Source organism: Leptonychotes weddellii, chromosome 16, assembly GCF_054177405.1.
Source record: "Leptonychotes weddellii isolate Sample4059 chromosome 16, ASM5417740v2, whole genome shotgun sequence".
In the NCBI taxonomy this organism is placed as follows: Eukaryota; Metazoa; Chordata; class Mammalia; order Carnivora; family Phocidae; genus Leptonychotes; species Leptonychotes weddellii.
The window spans coordinates 12,339,950-12,363,168 of record NC_138384.1 but is presented as its reverse complement, the minus strand read 5'-3'; the positions used below and the strand labels follow the sequence as shown (position 1 = coordinate 12,363,168).

At 38.5% G+C, this 23,219-nt stretch overlaps 1 protein-coding gene across 1 annotated transcript in view; it reads left to right on the top strand.

Moving 5' to 3' along the window:
* Window positions 1-23,219, top strand: part of HYDIN (HYDIN axonemal central pair apparatus protein) — a 364,500-nt gene that overhangs the window by 103,105 nt on the left and 238,176 nt on the right. Inside the window, exons 9-10 of the mRNA XM_081806373.1 lie at window positions 9,661-9,862; window positions 15,887-16,070. Of these exons, the coding sequence (XP_081662499.1) occupies window positions 9,661-9,862; window positions 15,887-16,070 (386 nt within the window). The remainder of the gene's footprint in view (window positions 1-9,660; window positions 9,863-15,886; window positions 16,071-23,219) is intronic.

Here is a 23,219-nt window from a genome sequence, read left to right as displayed (position 1 = left end):
TCAACTTTGGTTCACAAAGTAATTTCCTAAAGATGCAGATAGAGGTAAACTATCTTGTAGCATTTTTCTTTACATGAAATGAACTGCTGATAAGAATATGCTTTCATCTTTATTGTGGGTTATCAATGACCGGAACCTATAACCTTTCATTAGTGAAAAACAGTAATGACTGTCTAAACACAATTAATTATGGAGCTTTTCCAAGCCATGATCATTGCCTTCTCATTTCACTAAATAAGCATCTGATTGGAATTTCTGCAGCTGTTTGCAGTATGAATTGATTTGAGGAGGGAAATTTAGCATGGATTTTTTTCATACTTCCTCAAACAATGTTCCAGAAGGAGGAACACTGATAATCCTCAGTGGGAAGTACTCAATCACATTTCTAACAGTTGCATTTATGCCCTTCAGTTGCTGGTCCTCCATTGTATAGAAATTCTTGATTAAATGCAGCTAGGAGATTCTTCTTTTAATCAACCAGAGTTTGAACTAGTGCTCTAGAATTAAGGAGGTTGAGTGTAAATTTCACCAATATCTAATATTTTACTCATCAATATTTACCTGAACCATAACTCTTCCGTGCTTTCTTCTGTATATGGCTTTTTGTGGTGAAACCAAGTTTGTTTAGGGAATTGATGTTACCCCAGAAATGATTTCGTTACCTTTTTATTATATCCTAAAAGAGCAGAACTGAAATAACTTGATACCTTTTACAAACTCATTCTTCCAGAAGAGATTAAGAACACAATTACTCAAGATTACATTGTTTTTTTTTTTTTTTTAAGATTTTATTTATTTATTTGACAGAGACACAGTGAGAGAGGGAACAGAAGCAGGGGGAGTGGGAGAGGGAGAAGCAGGCTTCCTGCCAAGCAGGGAGCCCGAAGTGGGGCTCAATCCCAGGACCCTGGGACCGTGACCTGAGCCAAAGGCAGACGCTTAACGACTGAGCCACCCAGGCGCCCCAAGATTATATTCTTAAAAACAAAATAAAACAAAACTAGAAACAAACAGATGAGTAAACTAATTCTATCATTTTCAATAAAACTAAGATGTGAAAATATTATTTGACTATTGAAAGACAGATAAATGGTTAATTGCTTAAGTTTTATACTTTTTAACTGGGTATTGAGAAACTTTATGTAATCTAGGGGTTCAAGGAGATATTAGTATTTAGAACAGGCTTTAAGAAAAAAGATACTAAACCTTTGGTTACTTGGATGAACCCTAGAAGTAGGAGCATAGAAGTGTTTTTTTTTCCATGCCTGGTGAGGTTGCTGTCACCTTAGAGGTGACATTAACCACTGGCATAATCAGGAAATGGAGCTGTTGCTCTTACTCAGCATTTTTAAAGTATTATGTCTCTTACTGAAGAGGAGATATTTCAATTCAGGAGTCAGAGGTTGGCAAATAGGCTCTTTTTCCCCAAAGGCATCATGAGGTATTATTATTAAAGATACAAGTAATCATAATATAGTACTTCACAGGACAGCTTTATAGTCAGTTATATATTGTATTCTAATAAATCATAAAGAAGTTCTTTTTTTTCTCCTAAAGGCCAATAAAGGAATACCAAAATAGAACATAGTAAGTAATTGAGTGGTTTTGGCTAAGATCAAGTGCAATATGTTATCTTACAGTTGAAACTACTAAATAATATGTATCTGAATATACCTGTGCAGACTTACCTGCATAAGCTTTGTTTCAATGGTGCGATTATTATGATTAATTATAAGTGTGTGCTGTTATAATTAGAAAACCTAGCAAAACATAGTTATGGTAAAAGAGTAAATGTTTTAACATGGCTTCAGAGGCAATGGAAACATTCCTTGACCAAGTTTCCTTTTCTTCATTTCTTCTTCCATAGCTTAAGATAGGGAATAGCAGAAGTTTGGATACACGGATGGTCAAGGATTGTTTAGGAGGTTGAAATGAGGTTTCTGTAAATTACATAGCAGGAGAAAATTCGAGTCATTAGATGTTCATATTTAAAAGGCCATTAGAGGACATCTCTTAACTCCATTATTTTATTTTCTTTTAGAAAAACTTCTGATGTATAGTTGACATACAGTGTTATATTAGTTTCAGGTATACAACATAATGATTTGGCATTTATATACATTACAAAATGCTCAAGTGTAGTTGCCATCTGTCACCATAGAAAATTATTGTGGTATCATTGACTATATTCCCTCTGCTGTACTTTTCCTTCCTGTGACTGATTTTATAACTGGAAGTTTGTACCTCTTAATACCCTTCACCTCACTCCCCCCTTACCTCTTGGAACCAGCAGATTGTTCTCTGCATTTATGTAAAACCTTTTATTTTAGAGATGAGTAAACTGAGGCCCAGAGACATTAAATGACTATACACCTATGTAAAGCTGGAACTTGAACCCAGGTTTTTGGCATCTCTGAGGCCAGCATACTTTCTGTAATCCTACACCGCCTTCCGTGTAGATGGAGAATACTGACTTTGACATTGCCACTGATGTGCTGGGTAAGCTCAGCCAAGCAAGTCTCGGAAGTTGTTTCCTGAACCCTTCAAAGAAAGAGCACTTCTGAAGAAGTTTGATTCAGCAATTCACTTGCATGGTGAATTTGACCCTGCTGGTGACCAAGAGATGAGAACACTCTTCCCACCAACTTGCTAGTTCCTAGAGAATCTGTGGCTCCACTCATACATTTTATTTATTGCCCTCTGTTGTCTGAAAGTACCGAAACCACAGTATAAAATGTATTGTGTATATAGCTAGCTTCACTTTTTTTTTTGTAAACTTAGTTTTGTTCATATTTTTTTTTGCTTGATTCATAGTAGCAAAACTAACAAAAGCTAATGAGACTTCCACAAAACGTCTTTTTACCAGGACATTATAAATGACAGTGGCTAACTTCATCTACAGGGATCGTAACATTGAACCCCAGAAACCAAATCAGAAGGCGAGTGGGAACAGGCCTTCCAAGCAGACCCAAAAATGCCAGTGCTGGGAACAGCAAACTTGTCTGTTCTGGCAGGCATAACATCCCTTCATCCTACCAGTTTTCTAAGTAGCTAGGGGTTGGGAGCCCTTTCTAAGGTTGTCTTCATGAGAGTGGGTGTATAAAGCAAGTCCCTAAAGCTGTGGAGACAAGAGCTATTGCTTCCTTTACTTAGTGGATCTGATGATTTTTGGAAGATGGATTGAAAAAAAAATCAGTATCAGATGGTTTTCAAAAAGAGTGTAGTGGCTTTTGCTGTATTTCTGGAAGGAACAGTTTTGCAGTGAGCAACTCAAATTGATGACTTTAGTCCCTCTGACCCTGAGATTTATATGAACTAAGCCCTTGGATCTTTTTCCTTCATTAGACTTTCAGACAATGAAATACTTCAAATAGCCACAGAAGCACAGAAATAATATAATCAACCACGATTATATTTAATACATCTCAACAATTTGCTATACACGTTTCTTTCAGATGTTTTATTTTACGGATAACTAAACTGATTACAGATTTGAAGTCATCTCATTACTTATCCTGATCTAATTCCCACGGCTTGGTCCTCAGAGGAGCTGTATTGGGTTCATTTTTTTACATATTTATCTACCCATAAATCATGTTATTGTAGTACTCAAGTAGTTTTTTTTTTTAAAGATTTTATTTGAGGAAGAGAGCATGAGCGAGGGCCTGGGGAGAAGAGTAGAGAGAGAGGGAGAGGGATAAGCAGACTCCACGCTGAGTGTGGGGCCGTACTCGAGGCTCGATCTCATGACCGTGAAATCGTGACCTAAGCTGAAACCAAGAGTCGGCCACTTAACTGACTGAGCACCCTGCTTGAGTAGTTTTAAACTTGACATAAATGGTATCATACTGTATATACCATTTCCCAACTTGACTTTTTCATTCAACATTTCATTTTAAATATCTAAACACATAGACCCATATAGCTCTGATTCATTTTAACTAATGCAACACACTCCGGCATGTGAACATGCTATAATCTATTCTCCTATTGAATATTAGGAGGTTCTTCCTAGTATTCTGCTATTAGAAACAATACCACAATGAGTATCTCTGTATATGTCTTGTGCAGCTGTATGAGATTTTAAGAAGTGCAATTGCAGAGTTATAGGGCAAGTGTATATTGAGCTTTACTGGAAACTAAATTGGTTAGTCAAGTGGTTGTACCAATTTGTATTTTCATCAGCACTATATGGAAATTCTTGTTTTTCCACATCCTTACCATATAGTTCCAAAACAGCATTGCCAAACTGTTTGATTTTTGTTAATCTGATGGTTATGAGATGGTATTTCGTTTTATATTTCTCTCATTACTAGTGCTATCTGGCAGCTTTACAATGTTGCCTGAAGACCCTATAATCCTTTCTTATGTTAAAGTTTTGGATGAGTAATGTGTTCATGTATTCAAAAATTAAAACAGTATCTTAAAAGTATACATTGAAAGGTGTCATTTCTACTTTGCCTTATTCACCCCACCCAGCTCTTATTTTATTCTGGTGTTTTTATGCACATAGATGCAAACATGAATGCATATTCTTATTTTCCCTCCTTACATAAAAATAGCATACTATGTGAATTGTTCTAAACCTTACTTTTTCCACTTAATCATATATCCTGGAGATCTTTCCATATAACCCTGTACTTTTATACCTGCATGGCATTCCACTTTTAGGTGTAACACAGATTATTTAGCCAGTCTTCTCTTAATGGGTACTTTGGCTTTTTCTACTCTGTTGATCTTGTTCTAACTCATCTACAGGATAAATTCCTAGAAGTGGGCCAGAGGGTAAGTTGTTTTGTAAGCTTGATAGATATTTTAATCTGTGTCACCAAACTCACTCCATGAGTGAGGAAAAATGGTACCATTTTGCATTCCCATGGCAATGTATAAGAGGGCCTTCTCCCCCACAGTCTTGGCAAGAGATTATGTTCTCAAACTTTTGTTCTACGCAATGTATTTGGGGGAATGGTATATAAATACATCTTTAGTTGTGTCACTTTTATTATGAGAGAAGTTGAGCATCTTTTAACATAGATAGGGGGCCTATATATTTCTTTTCTTACAACTCTATCATGTTCTTGTACTGGATTGTCTTATTGATTTCTAAGACTTACTTACATATTTGGGGATTTAATTCCCTTGTCTCAGATATGAGTTGCAAATATTTTGGCCACTTTTTCTTTTGTTTTTACTTATATTTTTGCAGCATGCAAAATTTCTTTTTTCTTTTCTTTTTTTTTTTAAGTAGTTTCCATGCCCAGCATGGAGCCCAATGCGGGGCCTGAACTCACAACCCTGAGACCAAGACCTGAGCTGAGATCAAGAGTCGGACACTTAACTGACTGAACCACCCAGCCACCCCAAAATTTCTTTTTTCATTTTTATGTAATCACATTTCTTAATATTTTTTTAGAGGAATCTGGATTTTGAGACATAGTTAGAAAACTTTCCCCTCAAAAGTTACAAAGAAGTTTTCCTGTGTATTGTTCTACTTTCATGGTTTCATATTGAACACTTAAATATTTTATTCATTTGGCATTTATTCTATTGTTAGATGGGAGTTATGTTTCTCCATATGGCTACCAAGTTGTCCCAGTAGTGCTTTTTATTTTATTTTTTTTACAAAGCTTATTGTTATGCCAATGATTTGAGATGCTGCCTTTATAATATAATAAATTCTAGCATGTATTTGGGCCTCTTTTGACTTTTTATTCAATTCCATCAATCTTTTAATGCTGGCTTAATTACTGAGACTTTATACTATGTTTTAATTCTATCAGTTCCCAAAGGATAATGACAATAATTCACGGTTCACAAAGCTCAGCAAACCCTTGTTAGTTCAAATACTGCTGGAAACTAAAGCAAAAAGAATGTCATAAAAGGAGTCAGAAGAAAAAAAAAGACACTTTACTTAAGTGGCAGACAATAATGCTGATGACAAAATTTTCAGCTGAAATTATGGAAACCGTAAGACAGTAATGTGATATTATTCAAGTGCTGCAAGAAAAATAATGCTAATTTACAATCCTTTACCTATTGAAAATATCCTTAAAAATGAAGACAAAACAAAGATGTTTGTAGACAAACAAAAAAAGTCTAAAAAACTATAAATTCATGGTTGACATTGTTTCCCCCTTCATCACAGTGAAGAAGCCGTTCCATTTTTTTTTTTTTTTTTAGTTTCCATTGCTTTGGTTGAATAGTTAGCTGTAATTCTAACCATGGGTCCTTTGAAGATAATATGTCTTTTCCTCTGACTGCTTTTAGGACTTTCTCTTTGTCTTTGATTTTCTTTAGTTTCACTATAATATATTCATGTATTAGTTTCTCCACTTGACATTCATTTGGGCTTTTTGAATTGTAAACTGATGATTTCAGTCAATCCTAGAAAACTCTTAACCATCAGCTCTTGAAATATTGTCTTTGCTTCATTATATCTTTCCTTTCCTTCTAAGTTTCCAGTTAAACACTTAATACCTTCTCACTCCATCTGCCTAGGATTTTAGTCATTCATTGTTCATTTTTCATATATTTTTATTTCTTCATATTGCCTTTTGTGTTTTCTGAACCATGTTCCATTTCACTAATCTTTTTATAAAATTATTAAAATTCTTTTATTAATCTTATTTGTAGGATTTAAAAATTTAGGTGATTTTATTTTATTTCTGTAAGAGCCTAGTATGGCTCTTTTCCAAATTTTCTAGATCTTTGTTTAATTTCCAACTCCTTGGATATAGTTTCAAGGTCATCCTTTGTTTCTTTAGACATAGTTGGTTTACAATCTATATGTGATGATTCTATTATATAATTCTTTGTTAATCTGTTTCTGTTTTTCTTATATCTGCTGGTTCAAACAAATGGAGTTTTGTTTCTTGGCATGCCTGGTTATGTTTGGATGTGTATTTTTAAAAATATTGAAGAATTTGAAACTTTGAATATAAGTACTTTTCTCCAAAGAGAAGTGAGTTGCTCCTGCTAGGTTTCTGAGAGTGAAAGCAGTCCATGATCACCAAATCCAAGGACTGAAGTTCTCTCCAATCATAGGCCATTCCAGCATAATATTTAACTCTGAATTAGGGCTAGTCTTCTTCTAATTCAAACTCATCTTGAGGGTGCAGTCCTTTGAGGATAAGCTTGTTGTGGAGAAAGTCTTTTTGTTTGTTTGTTTTAAGTCCCCCTTTCTGTAGACTTAGGGTTTTGATTGCCATCCCTCCTGCCTGCACAGGAATGATAGCTCAGCATTGCCAAGAGTACCATATCCTTGGGTCAAAACTTTCTTCCATGCTCACTGATCTCTTTGGTCCTATTTTCCTTTAATTTTGGTCTGATAGTTCCTTACCGTCACGATGGCTCTGAAGTGACTTTAAGAAGATGCTTGTTCATATTATGTCCAGATTTTAAAGTTATTTTAACAGGAAAGTCTGTTAACTTAACCTACCTTATCATTGCTAAAAAAAGAAAATTACCTATGTCTCATTTTAAATAGTATATTGAGCCAGACCTATTTATGGTCGACTTAGTTTCTTTAAGAAAGGAGCTACTTTTAAACGGAAGATGGAAGTTGAGGTTAAAAATGTAATTTAAAAAAATATAAACTGATTTTTAATTTTTTTATTTTTTAAAGATTTTATTTATTTATTAGAGAGAGAGAGAGAGAAAGCACAAGCAGCGGGAGTGGCAGGCAGATGGAGAAGCAGGCTCCCCACTGAGCAAGGAGCCCGAAGAGGGACTCGATCCCATGACCCTGGGATCATGACCTGAGCCGAAGGCAGGCGCTTAACTGGCTGAGCCACCCAGATGTCCCTATAAACTTATTTTTAAAAGCCATAAAGAAAAGAATTAGACTACATAAGGACTAAGAGAAAAGAGACTTATTCAGAAAAAAAAAAAAAGGCATAGAGAAGTTCAAATATCTAATGGAGGAAAAAATTGCAACATAAATGACAAAGAGCTAATTTTTTAATCTCAAAAAAGTCTCACAAATCAATAAGCAAAAGGTAAATTTCTCAAAAGGAAAATGAACAAGGCTATAATAGGCATCTCACAGAAAAAAGTCTTTAAAGTTCTTTAGTCTATGAAAAGATGTTCAACATCATCCATAACTAAGACTATGCAAATCAGAACAACAATGATTTCTCACTTATCATATTATTAAATTTAGCTCATCAGAAAGTTTAAAAGTTGAAAGAGTACATACCTTTATTTAGGAAGGGAGTACATGAAAATATTAACAGCTTTTACCTTTGAAAGGCTGGCCTAGGATTGAGTGAAGGGGAGAAGACATTTTATTTTCACAGTGTATGCTTTTGTAGTATTTGGGAAAATTTTACTTTATACATTTTTACATAAAAGTTTAAAATTTTAGAGTCAAATGCCTAGATACTTTTTCTTTAAATTTTGGGGAAAGTTTTTCTCTGTTTAAAGTGATGGAGCATAAAGGATGTTTGAGCTGTAGAAAGCATTATTAGTTTACTAAGTGCCTGCTTGGTTAATACAATGGTGAGTGGAGCAGAAATGTTTGCTAAAAAATAAGGCACAAGTGCTTATGCTTTCTGGGTTCTGATTAAAATTACAGCAGCACAGATCCACAGGATGTTCCTTGTAGTTAAGTATTTCCTTTTTCTACTTTGATGTCAGAGTGAGGCACCAGCTGTGACATTGCAGAAATCAGGTAGAACATAGTTTATATGTTCGTGTCTCCTTGGAAGCCCAAGGGGCCTCATGTTTTACGTAGAATCAAGGGAATTGGTGCATCTTGAATGAAATCAGGAACTTAAATTACTATGCTGAATAAAGGTGTTCTAAACATTAAAATTTAAAAAATTTACACATAGCTTTTGTCTTTCTATTTTGTTTTCTTCCTATGTAACTACTACGTAAGATGTGTGTGTGTGTGTGTGTGTGTGTGTGTGATTTTTGTTTTAATTGCTGTTGAAGGAAGTGATTCCTTTTAAATAGTTGTGTGTTTTGTGGTTGTTTTTTTTTTAACTAATGAAGTTATTAATTCTTTCTTTTTGATCCCCTTTGATTGGACTTAGATCCTTGCATGCTGAGCAGCTCGTCTTAGATATACTTGGTACAGTTACTTTAAGAATCAGAATGCCAGCTCATGCCTGGAATAAAGAGGAGGCATACAGTTATAATTCTAGAACTCTTGGGCCCTCATGGCCAGGCTGTAGGACTTAAAAATATTACAAAGAAGGGGCACCTGGGTGGCTCAGTCGGTTAAGTGTCTGACTCTTCGTTTTGGCTCAGGTCATGATCTCAGGGTACTGAGGTGGAGCCCCACACTGGGCTCCGCACTCAGTGCAGAATGTGCTTGTCCCTCTCCCTCTGCTTCTCCCTGTGCTCTCTATCTCTGTGTGTGTCTCTCTCTCGAATAAATAAATAAAATCTTTAAAAAAATTACAAAGAAGAAAAGGCAACACAATTCATATTTTATGTGATTTTTACAGTGACCAAAGTAAGATAGTTTGATTCTCCATAACTATATCAAACATAATATTTAAGTTTTCTGATCATGTCTGATCTCTGGATTGATGGGGGGGAGGAGAATGAAATGTCTAATGCTTGTGCTATAACTTCACCTTGGGGAAAAGATAGCCTAGTAGTCATTCTAGAATAAATCTCAAAGTGTGTTTGTACTTTGTTAATTTCTAGGTGAAAAAGTCTTTTTATCTCTGTATGGAGCTGCCATAGACATGAATATAAGGCTGGACAGGAATTCCTTGATCATTGAGAAAACCTACATATCTCTGTCCAATCAACGAACTGTAACTATTCACAACCGCAGTAACATCATTGCCCATTTCCAGTGGAAGATATTTGCTACCCAGGAAGAGGAAGACAGAGAAAAGTATAGGTTTGTAAGAAAAATCACCAATATGCTGTAATTTGGGGGAACTCAAAGCTCAGTTATTATGAAAAAATCTGTGACTTTTGTGGTAAGTTTTTAACCAACTCAAACAAGGTCAGATTTTTATAACTTGGTTCTGGTGTATGATGCTCCTTTTTTTCATTTAAAGAACTTGAATTGAGCTATGTGGAACACAATGTTGTCCATCCCCAGTTAATCTTAACCTGGTTATAATTTATTAATAGCTAAACTCCTGGATTTTAAAGACCAAATATATCGTTTTTGATTAGCCTCTCAAAACTAACGTACAGGACTGTATTTTGTTTCATAACCCTAATCAGATTGGTCAGATTTCATAGTTTCTAAAAATAATCTCCTTTGGATTGGGATCAGTGTGGATTTTTTTTTCAGTGAGAAAATATTTCCAGAAAATATGAAGAATGAGGGAAAAGAAGGGCTTAGGTATAATGGCTTTTATATTCTCAGCTTTAGTAGCCTTGTTCAATCCCTGCTAACCATATAATTTAATAATGATTTCTTGTTGGTATCTTTAATCTTCTGCTTTTTAGAATACTTCAGGCAGTGGAGAAAATAAAGTGGCAAACCAAACTCTTTTAACTAACCTCATCACTGTTAAATTTTAAATATTTCTTTTTACTGAATCTATCCCTGCCTCTTTTAAAGTCCATTTCCATTTTTATCTCCTTCCACCCTCCCTGAATTAGCACTTCCGCTGCTTTCATTAGAATTTATTTCAGCATTTTTTATTTGCCTCTCCATTTTCATTAAAGATTAACCCTGGGAAGCTTCAAAGCTTTGTTTAAAACCAAGTTAGTATGTGATAAAAATAAAAGTCTTAGGTCCACAGAAACCAGGCAGAAATCTCCCAGTGTTCTGTCCCTAATTGAATCAGAAGGAGCCGTGACAATGGCAGGACACAGTGGACCAGAGGCTTTATCACTCAGACAATGAGATTTAATCACTGGATTGCCACTGTGCCATCTTTAAAAAGTGAGAAAAGAAAAGCCTTTCCTGCCTAAAAACTTCAGTTTGCCTCATAGCATAGAAATACCAGTAGTTCAAAAAGGCAAGAGGAAACTGCTCATCCACTGCTTCATCTGTCCTGATTCCCCCATTCATGAGTGTCCCAACAATCAGAATGGCCCAAGCATGCTTAAAGATAAAATGGGAGAGCAGGTACAAACAAGGGAAACTCCAGTAAACACAGTGTTTCAATATCCTGCTTGTCCTGTGGGCATCATCTTTTGGAGAGAATGGTTACACACCATCAGAAGGAAAGCTAGCTTTACCTTCAACTATGTGCATTTGACCATATGTATAACACATGACTGATGCCACACCAATGTCCAAAAAGTGTTTAAGGAAGCTAATTTCAACAGTGAAACTCAAGAAAAACTTAAACCAATTATTATCAGAGGTTCCAGGGATAGCGAATACAATTTCAACGATGCCTGGATAGACATTTCTTTCTTTTATTCCTCTACTTTACCTCCCCCGATACTCATACCCTTTTATCTCTTTCATATTATCCTGGGCCTTATTCTTCCTTTTCTCTTATGTTGTCTTTCTTTTGCTGTCTTTCTTGCTCTATTAGTTCCTATAGCAATTTTTTTTTTGTAGCAAGGGAATAATATGGAATGGCATTTTCATAATCGTGATTGAAAGCCTACTTTGATCATCTAGGATCTTGCCCCTCCATTAAACAATGAACTTGAAAAGTGGGTTTAGATGACTAAATAAGAATACTTCCATTTTCACTTTGAGTGACACATGACAACACAATTCATGTTTCTCCAAACTGGATTGGTTGATCTAAGTGAAGAGGTTATTGAATATGCTGCTCTTTACCTTTTCCAAACTCCACCTTTCCTAGGGCCAGATGGCCAGGGTAAGAGGGGAAATAGAGTTAGAGGGGAAATAGGCCATTTATGCCCAATTTCTTATTTGGCCGGGTTGTCTTTTCTGTTTTATGCTTCTCTTGTTCCTTGTTATATCCCCAACCATGCCATAACTTTCATTTTTCAATGTATTTTTTAAATTGAAGTTTGTGTTACTCATCATGAATTCTTGTACTGGACATAACTAGCCATGGAATGCCCATTCTCTCAAAAAGCAAGACAAATACAGAGAGGTTTGCCTTTTACTGAACATTTAGTTTGGTCCTCAACTTGGAACAGAGAGGATCTGTTCTAAATGGGCTCATGCACTCTTTGAGAGAATAAAGTTTCCCTTTGTAGCTCCCCAAGGACCCAAGATTTAAAACTTCAGTGTAGATTTTTAGGTGAGACTCAAGAGTCTGCCCATTGCTGTCCAGTTATAATATGGCTTAAAGCTTGTCCTAAGGCATTCATCTTACAGAAGCTGAAAGTTGCTCAATGGTCGCATTGAAAATGCTATTCACTTTAATGGGTACCCTCAAGACCCTATTCTAGTCATTGAGGTTTCTGTCCTCCAGCATCTTTTTTTAAAAGATTTATTTATTTATTTAAGAAATCAAGTGCAGGGGGAGGGGCACAGGGAGAGGGCGAGAGAGTCTCAAGCCAACTCCTCGCTGAGCTCAGAGTCCCTGATGTGGGACTCAATCTCAGGACCCTGAGATCATGATCTGAGCTGAAACCAAGAGTCAGACACTTAACTGACTGAGCCACCCAGGCACCCCTGTCCTCCCGCATCCTGATGATGTGACCTGAGTCAAGACTTGGATATCTCTTCTCTCTGTGGAGGAATTCCAGCCTTAATCAGGAACAGGAAACCCTATTCCTTTCTGGCAGTTTATTATTTCCATTCCAAGAAGGATGACTTACTCTTTACCTATCAAACCAAAACATGTTGGTACAAACCTTAGGACATATGTCCATATTTGAGGTCCTTGGGCTAATCCCAGGCTCTAGACTCTAATAATGAAGATGTCACTTCCCCTAGGAAGAAGTTCTGGGCCTTAAGTTTTGTTTTTGTTTTTTCATTTTTTAAAACCTTCAGAATGAGATATAGGGACCTCTAAAAAATTATCTTTTGGGTCTTTCTCTTTGTTGATTTTTTGGGGGGACTTGCAGAGAAATTGATCTCTTCAGAAAAAGAAGGTGCATTCATCTCTCCCTATTTCTTCCCCCTTGTCCTGAGGGATTATAAAACATCCTACAAGATTCTTTCATACTCATTCTTACCACAGTTTATTATATTCAGAGACATGGCATGAGCTTTTGAGGATTTTTGCTCCCATTTCTCCATGAAGGTCATGGGCCATTGTTTTAATAGCATTTGGCTCCAATTCTAGATTTGTTCTATACAAGAATTCCTAGAATCCTCAATGGAACCCCCACAAAGTTGTCAGCATGGATTTATTCCACAACATTCAGGTGCAGGAAGTGACATTTTCTCTAGATAGATCAGTTTTAATTGGGCTTTGAGCCTGACACCTGGCTAATAATAAATTTAATCTTAGTTGTGTTTGGGAGTCCCTTCTCTTCCCCAGGGTGATACAAGAATCTGAAGACTTGGATGGTACTTGGAAACAGGAAGGCAGACCTAGTCTTCACTTTATAATAGTCATCACAGAGTTGCTCAGTGTCCAGGGTCACATGGTCCATTTGAAGATGGATGACTTCATCTTTTCCATGCCAAGTGTGGTCCTGAGAGTATTTCTTGAAGGCCCAAACTCTGAGTTTTTAATCTGCTCAGCATCCAGTTACACTTCTTGGGGGTGCTGCAAAGGAGCAGGGTCTCTAGCACCTCAATATAAGGGAGCATTACTGGTCTAATGCTACTGTACCTGAGACACAAGGCTTTCCCATTCATTATAATCCACAGGCTGGACTTGATGCCTGAAAGTGGCTACCAGACCATTTGTAAAATGGGTTACTGAGAGAGAGGGCTAGTGTGTTGTTCTGCTCTCTGATGAAAGGTTTCCTTATCTGTAAAACAGAAGCACCTCTGAATGCAGGAGACCATGAATAGCAGCAGGACAAGATTGCCCAGCAATAGACTGAGGTTTATAGGAACCCTTGTTGGAGTCAGCTCGGGTCAAGGTGTTTCATGTTCCCTTCTTAGACTCTCAGCCATGGCTCCAGTTGTCTAATCAGAGGGCAAAGAGGAAGACATACAGTGCATCATGACCCCCTTTGCATTATGTGGCTGTGAGTGATTCATGAGTCCCAGCAGTGTGGGAGAAGAGCATTTGGGAATTTTTGTTTCATTCTCTTTTGTTTTCTTTTGTAAGGTTTGAATCAATCATACTCATTAGTTCATGCAGTGTATCATCCTTGGTCCATATAAGACTTTTTATTTCCACACCGCATTCCCATTAACCCCCTAAAGAAATGGAATGCTTATGATTCCCATTATTTGTTTAAATAATCCTTTAATCTCTCCCGTCAAATTTACCCACATTTGTTAGTATTATTGCAAGCACTCTGATGAACATCTTTCTGGCTGTGTCATTGTTTATATCCGTGATTGTTTCTTCAGGATATATTCCCAAAGGTAGGTATCATAAATTCCACTCACAGGAGTTAAATGGTTTCCTTTCTTTCTGTGGACTGACTTCTCTTTATTTGTCCCGCTCTGCGCAGCAGTGTAGAAGGACGGCTGCTCTGTTACCTTGGACACTGCTTTCCAGCTAGCGGTGAAAAGGAAGCACAGGGTGCTTTCTTCCTGGGACACAGAACACATTGAACCCATTTCTTTGACTTCTTCATCCTCTGTGACCAAAGGGCCCTGAATGCCAAGTCATTAAAAAAAGCTGTTTGGGGGCGCCTGGGTGGCTCAGTCGTTAAGGGTCTGCCTTCCGCTCAGGTCTTGATCCCAGGGTCCTTGGATCGAGCCCCACATCGGGCTCCCTGCTCAGCAGGGAGTCTGCTTCTCCCTCTCCCACTCCCCCTGCTTGTGTTCCCTCTTTCACTGTGTCTCTCTCTGTCAAATAAATGAATAAATCTTTGGGGAAAAAAAAAAAGAGCTGTTTGGCATTGCTGAACATAGAGTCTGCATGAAGTCATTTAGAAAATAGTTGGAGCTGGGACAGGAATTCAGTGACCCAGAGTTCTTACTGAGCACTCAGTTAGCTGAATAAATTGTCTGTCACCATTGGCAATATCAGCAAAATGCTGGGAAAATGGTCCTATGTCCTGGGAGGAGATAAAATCCAGTCTTCAAAGTGCAGATGAAGTAACAGGTACTAGGAGTAATGTGAACACAGCTTTGGTGAGGACAGTGAGGAAAGGGTTGGGGAAGGCTGCTTTTCTGACTTATAACGATGGATATTAAGAACTAGAAGGAGAGAAAAAAGGAGGTGTCTTTAGGTGTGGTTTGAGCATTTTATAAGCTTGAGAGCTTGGTAGTTGCCCATGACTGACCCGGAGAGAAAACAATATTCGTTGAGTACCTGCTCTGTCCCAGGAACTGTCAGGTCCTTGATCACATTTTATCCTCAACACATCTTTATGATGGGGGAGCTCCTATTATCTCTGTTGTATAGGTGAAGACGCTGAGGCTGTTAAGAATTCAGGAACCTCCAAAGTCATAGAGCTAGTAAATGATAGCAGAATCAGTATCCCAGCCTAGTCCTTGCTGGTTCCAGATTCTGTTCTCTAGGTAACTAACAGCTAAGAAAGAATTAAAGCTAAGTAAGTTTGAAAAGAAACAAAATTGTTTTTCTAGTGTGAGAGGCATGGTAGATATTACATATTTAAAAAGCAGCCTGGGAAACATAATTATCTGAAAGAAAGTATTTGTCTAAATATACATAAAGCCTCAGTAGTAAGCAAATGAGCATTGAGTAGAACAGGAAGCCCAGGAGGGCTTGTTGAAAGAAGTGACTAAAGTTGAGCAAACTGATGCTCTTGAGAGGTTAAAGTCCAAGTTCACTCAGCTCGTATGTTACAGACTTACAGCACAAAGGGACCACCTAAGGGTGATGGGCGAGACCACTTTCAGGAGGATGGACTGGAGGGGAGCCCTTTACAGTGTTCTTCATGGGAACACCAAAAGAAATCTCATTTCCTGTCTTTTCTTTAGGGTCTGTGATGATCTGAGCAAAAAGGAAAAGAATGAGACCGATGAGCTTCTTGAAGAGTGCATTATTGATCCTTCCCTCCGAGAACAACTTTCCATTCTCTCCCGCACCTTTGAGAATCAGAGGAGGCTGGTTCAGGCAAACAGCATGCTCTTCTTGAGTAACATTTTCACTATTGAGCCCCTGGTGAGCACATAAATAAAATCTGACTATACAGTAAACATAAGTGGGTGCGCAGGGCTTATTTTGATAAAAGTACTCACTCTGGGATTGATAATGAGTTCTGAGAGAATAAAGCTTTCAGCTGAAAGCCTCATATCAGTATGAGATAGTGACTGAAGGCTAACGGTAAGAATGCTCACAGGTCACATTCATAGGTCATGCATTCTACCCACCAATTGCTGTGTTAAACACATCTCATATGTGTTACTCAGTTTATCTCATTTGTATATATGTTATCTTACAACAACCTTATATCACCAGTTCTGCATTCTACAGATGAGGAAATTAAGACAGAAAAATTCGGTAACTTGGTCCAAGCCAAACAGTGTCCGCATTTAGAAATGTATCCCTGACCAGCCTGACTCTAGGGCAAGTTTTCTCAACCTCTGCACTGATGACCTCTAGAGCTAGATAATTCTTTGTCCTGTACATTGTAGGATGTTTAATAGCACCCCTGACCTTTAGCCACCGGTTGCTAATTGTGACAGCCCACAGTGTCTCCAGCCATTGTTACATGTTCCCCTCGTGGGCAAAATCACTTGGGTTGAGAACTGCTTTGTCCTTAATTCACTCAATAAAAAGTTACTGACTGTTTGTTCTATATTAGGGACTCCGTGTGTACAAGGCATGAGTGAACAAAACAGACATAGTCCTCGACCTCACTGGTGAGGGCTGGGCCAGACCTAAAACAGGGTTGGTCTGATTCCACAGACCCAACTCTTGACCACATTCCCTACTGCTTCAAAATGAAAGTAGCTAATGCCTTCTATATTTACTATGTGCTAGGCACTGTGCATGACCTTATCACCTAGCAAGCATAGAATGATGGGAGGGTAAAGATAGCAATAGAAGTTGAGAAAGCCTTGGGGTGCTTGGGTGGCTCAGTTGGTGAAGCGTCCAACTCTTGATTTTGGCTCAGGTCATGATCTCAGGATTGTGAGATCGAGCCCCACATCTGGCTCTGCATTGGGCTCCGTGCTGGGCATAGATCCTGCTTAAGATTCTCTCTCTCTCCCTCTGCCCCTCCCCCTCTGCTCTTGTGCATGCTAGCTCTCTCTCGCTCTCTCTCAAAAAAGAAGTAGTAGTAGTAGTAGTAGTCGTAATCGTAGTCGTAGTAGTAGTAGTAGAGAAAGCCCAAAGCTAATTGGAGCTGCTGGATTGTTACTATTCAAACCATTTGGAGAGAAGATATGGGCACATGGACATTATTAGAATGCAAGATCACTGGTGGGAAATGCCACTGACTTGTGGAGACCTGTTTTCCTTATGTCTGCACTTCCAAACTTTTTAAAGGATAGAAGATAGAAAGGGACTCCATAGAAAAATAAGTTTCACAAACAGGGGGTTCAATATTGTTTGAAAGGTTTCTTTGCTTTAAGATGTCTAAGTTTTTAATATGATAATGTGCATTATAATTTCCAAGAGAGAGCCTTCTCCTTGGAGACATGTTTTGGGACTATTGTTTTGCAGGACCTGCTGTGTGAATCTCTGGTGAAGACAGTCAGTATACTAGTTCAGATGTTGAGGTGATTATCATAGGCCAAATCAGAGAAGATTTCTTGGGATCAGAGCCTTGAATTAGGTCTTGCAGGACAGGGCTTTTGAAACACAAAATGAGGGATGTGTATGGCATGGATAATTCAAGGTTCCGGGAATGGATCAGTTAGCTTGAAGTAAAGGATTAATGTGGGATAATAAGGTTGGAGATAGGACTTGAGGCTAAATTTTCTCTCACCTCAGAAGACTGTCCAGGGCTCATTTGAGCAAAGGGATCTTCAGATATGATGGTTAAAGGTTAAAACAACATGAACATATAGTCTTGAGAGGATAGGACAGGTGCCTGTGATAATAGGTCAAGCCAGAAGATGTTAAAAAGTTTACGAAGGCATGATAAGTCCAAGTGAGCAAGGACTGAGTTGGACAGAGGCAGGGAGGAGCAATCAGTCATGGTAATCTTAGACACGCTGGTAAGGTCCAGAGTATAGACAGTCCAAAATTCTTCCCAACTGGTATGGGAGATCCAGGCTGATGACTACTGTCCTATTTGTCATAGCTTTCTGGGAATGAATGGCTCTGGGGTGGAAAACATTGGTGGTCAGGAGGAGGTGGGAGGCTCACAGATGAGTTTTGTACATTTTCAATTCAGGAAGTTGAAAGACTAGGGTTACCTCAGATTTCCTTCTCTTCATGAGCTCTTCCATAACTTGAAGCTTCCTACGGAGATGGGGGAGATACATGTGTGTTAAAATGTGGCATTTAATATGATTGCTTTTGAACTTTAGATAGGAACTGAATTGGGTGTTATTATCACAAGGCATCTTTTCACCATTAGGAAGAAAAATCTTTTAAAAATAAGAATATACAGGGGCGCCTGGGTGGCTCAGTTGGTTAAGTGACTGCCTTCGGCTCAGGTCATGATCCTGGAGTCCCGGGATCGAGTCCCGCATCGGGCTCCCTGCTTGGCAGGGAGCCTGCTTCTCCCTCTGACCCTCCCCCATCTCGTGCTCTCGCTCTCTGTCTCATTCTCTCTCTCAAATAAATAAATAAATAAAAATCTTTAAAAATAAATAAATAAATAAAAATAAGGATATACAGAAGTGGTATCTTTTAAATAAATGAGACTAATTTTGTATATATTGTGTGAAAAAATCACTGGAAACAGGAAGGGGATAATATTCACTTAGAGTGTAAGTGGTGTTTATGGCATCTGTAATGATTTTGTTTTTTCTGTACACTATTCTCTTTTCTTCTCATGGTATTCATTAGCCGGTTCTTGACAGTTTTTGCAAAATGAAAATGAAGGCATGAAACTTTCCTAGTGTCTCCTTAAAGTTATTCTAGTCAAAACAGCTGAACTCAGTGTCAGTAACAGTGAATTATTTATTAATGTAAAATCTCCCTTTTTCCCCTCCTTCAAGATCCTAATGGTTTTGTAGAAATGCAGTTCTTGAGAATGTAATATAATCTTACCTTGTAAATTAATTTGAAGCTATTTGATAGGGAAATTTTTGCCATTTTATTAGCTTCTTGATGGAAATGTGAGCTATATGCATTTTCTGCTGTTGAGATTTTGGTTTTCTGATACAAGTATTTAATTGCTACAGTAGTTTTGGATGAGAGAGCTGGGAAAAGACTTATAGAAGAGATGAGACCTGAACTGAATTTTGGAGGAAGGAAGATTTAAGTAAGTGGAAAGGAAGGAGAATATTTCTAGTTGGAGAAATTGTGAAAATAAAGTATTAAATAACAATGAATGGACTAGTTTTGCTGGGTCAGGCAGTCATGGAAGGATGGGAAGGCGAGTAGAGGAAGTCTGGGCTGCCTGACCAACCTGTTGAATTATAGACTGCAGGCTCCCACTTCCCACAGTGCACTTCTGCACATACTGGATCTGAGGGGGGTTAATGTGTATTCTTCGAAAAAAGGAAGTTCTGTGGTCAAATAAGTTTGAGAAATACTAGTTCAAGAGAAAATGATTCTCCAGGGGGTAGAGTGCAAGCAGTATTTCCCCATGACCACAGACCTGTTCTCCCACACAGCATCCCGAGCATATTGGAGACTCACTGTGGGGCTTGGAGCAGGTGCATGATGTGTACAGATGTTTTAGAAATATTAGCTTGGTAGACATGAGTGGATCAAATTGGAGGAGGGTGGATTGGGGCTGGGAGGGTGGTGCAGGTCAGGCAGGGGAACTGTGCTAATGCAGGAAGTACCAGGGAGACTGAACATCTCTGCTGGCAAGTTGAGGGTGATGTGTGAAGGTCACGCTGACCTGGATGGTCAGCCTGCTGATGGTTGGAAACCAAAGGAAGTGGCATATGTGAGAGATATTCAAAAGAAAGGTATTAAAGTGCTTTGTGATTGGTTGTTGAGGGTGTGACATGGTGACACATGTCTCCTCAGATCTGAACTAGAGTGGCTGGGAGAATTATGATGTCTTTGATGGAAATTACCATATCAGGAGTCTTGGGTTTAATTCCCGGCTTTGCCAATAGCATGTGTGACCTTAAACAAGCCATTTGATCTCTCTTGGCTTTGGTTGCCTTGTATACAAAATAAGGATGTTGAGGTAGGACACGTAGATGCTTTCTGACTCATTAATTTTGATTCTCCAATTTGGGAACAAACTCTGAGCTCCTTAAAGTCGAGTGCCTTATCCTTATCTGTGCCTCAGGCCTACCATAGTGCCAATAAATGGAGGATGGAAGGAAGGAATGGAAATCAGTTGCTGATCTTGAGTCTGGTTCTGAATACATTGAATTTGAGATGACAGTGGATGTCCAGAAAGTTTTGGAAATGCAGTATTAAATATGGAGGAGAGGAATCAGAAGTGGAAGCAAGATTTGTGAGTATTATATAGACATCTTCATTGAAGGCATGCAAAGAAGATGGAAATTCTAAGAGCAGAGCAAACTAGGACAATTGCAGAGGGCCCAAGACAGCCCCTAGATGCTCACCTCTGGGGACCCTGCAAAGAGAGGAGAGGCCGTAAATTCACAGAGAAGAATGGCTAAGGGGAGAAGCAGCCAGCTGGGGGCACAGCAGCATATCTTACACGTCTTTCTTCCCTGTTCTGGCAGGTTCATCACCATTTTCTCCTGAAGTTCTCTTCTGAATCTTGCTCATGTATTAGATCAGCTATGCCAAATGGCCACTATTTAATTTCTGACAGATGAGCTGTGCATCAGCAATTAGTTTTTTATTAGGATGTGATTCCTTTTATTTAGCTTCTTGATATGAGTTGAGTTCACAGGAGAAGCAGGGAAGATGAAAACCAAGCAGTGTTACCTACTGATCTAAAAATCAATCTCTAATGGATACCCTGTCCAAAAAAATAAAAGGCAGATGCAGGGGTTTAGAGACCACCTAGCTTTCTGGACTCTTCAGCCTCTGTGTCCACTGAGGAAGGACGTTGTCTCCAAACAAGGTAAACTTAAAAAGGAAAAAAAAAACCTATTACCTTAGGGTCTGGAAATCAATAAGAAATGATATGCTTATTTTCTCAGACCCACATCTAAATATCTTGGTGCTTCAACGCATCACCTAAAACCAAGTTTACGTTAACCCTTATTGTGTTCTGTGCATACTGAATGTTTTATGGGAACACTTCCTATTCTAGAGGCTCTTGTAATTTAAAGCAAGTAGATTTAGGATCCAGATCAGTCACTGTCCCTAAAATGCCCAGAAGTAGTGATGAGTTTGAATTTAATAAAATTTTATTAATTTGATAATGTGAGAAGTAGCTTAACTCAATGCTGACCCAAACTCTAGGTCTGCAAGTTCTTATTCTCTTCTACCACCTATTCACCACTTGGCCACTGGGTAGTTCCATTGTCTTGGCTCACTTTCTTCTCAATATGCTCATTGTATAACATTGCCATAGAGTCTGTTGTTCTAACCTTGAGTTATGCTGGAGCGTCGTGGGTACATACTGATATGGTCTCAGAATGCAGAGGTGGGAGTTCATCTTTTGAGAGACCCCAGAGGTGTTCACTGGTAGAGAAGGTAGACAGGGGTAGCCTGGGACCCAGAGTGACCATCGGGGCAGATACCGGACAGAGGTATGGAAGGATTTTTTTTTTCTTTTCTTGGTAATTTATTGATATTCTACTGGTAGGCCATGATTGTTGCTGTAGTCGTCAATACATGCAGTATATTATTACTATTTATATCAAATTCCTCATGTCAGTTCTTTTGATAATGTCTTGGAATATTAGCCTAAAATTTTCCATTTATGCCTTGCCTAGGGAAGGTACGGGGGTTCTGTAGAATACTGATTATTTCTCAGGCTATCTGCTTCTGTGTAGTTCTTTCCCCCACTTTAGAAAAAAAATGCAAAATTGAGTCTATTATGAATGTTTTGTGCCTTCCAGAAAATCAAGTGGAATTGACTACTTTCAGAAATATAATATTCTATTTTACTAGATGGACTCTGGCTATACAGAATTTTGACAGTCTCATTATGTTATATCCTCTGCTTAGGTCTCTTGGGTACCCTGAGTGAGAGAGATTCAGAGACAAAAACCACAAATCTGAGAACTGCGAGGCAGAAGAATATCTCAGGGCAAAAAGAGAATTAAGCTTTCAATTTCCATGGGTATCTGGGAGTCCTCTGAGAAATCACAGCACAGATGTGCTGGCCTTGTTTCTGGACTCTGGTACTTCTGGCTCAGGTCACACTTCTAAGATGCAGCAATTTTCTGAATGTTGAGTGCTTGATATTTTCTCAAAAACAACGGCCTGGGAATGTAAAGATGCCCAAACTGATCCTAACTGATTGCCTGACATCGGTAAACAGGGGAATACATTTCTACTTCTGTTAACAAATGTCTTTTCCATCAAAGAAAACTTCATCCAGTACCCCTAGCTTTAGCTTAATTTAACTAAGCCTCAAAAAGGGAGGGAAACTTGATCATTTCTTTATTACCATGTAAGTAATAGTAAACCATGCTTTGTTGTCACCTAAGCCTACAGAAAACATACGGTTCAGCAATTCAGACTGAAAGCACAGCTCAAATTTAGTTTGCCTTATTTTTCACAAATCGGCATAGCATGTAGGCTCAGCAGAACCAGGTTGGGTAGAAGCCTAGACAGCTACCAAAGAGGAAAGATCTAGCTCTTTACTGCAAACCCCTTCTACTTCTCGTACCATTAGTCATGAGTCACGTTGCAAACATGTGGGAGCTGACTCCTCGGAAATGAACACCAGAAGGGAGAAAGGAGGACAGGAATCTGCTGAGAGCAAACTGTCCTTGACAAGTCATAGCTCTTCTGTCAGTATGGTTTTCCATCCTTCAGCCTCCCTTTATTATTGTTCATCCTCTGCGATCCTTGTGCTCAGGCAAACCTTTTCCACTTGTGCTGGTACATCCACTGTTGTACTGGAGAGCCTTTGTAGGTGGAAGGAGGCCTGGGGGAAGTCTTAGAAATAGCAGAGCTCCTCATCGCTCATTAAATAAGTTAACAGCCTTCAGTGTTGAAAGAGACACGAATCTGTTCTCTCTAGAGAAGGGCATGAACATCACACACAACTGCCTCAGCTCCTAGAAAACCCCAGTGGAATTTTCATTGCATATGGGTTGGGGTATCTCGCTGAAGTCAGAACATACCTTT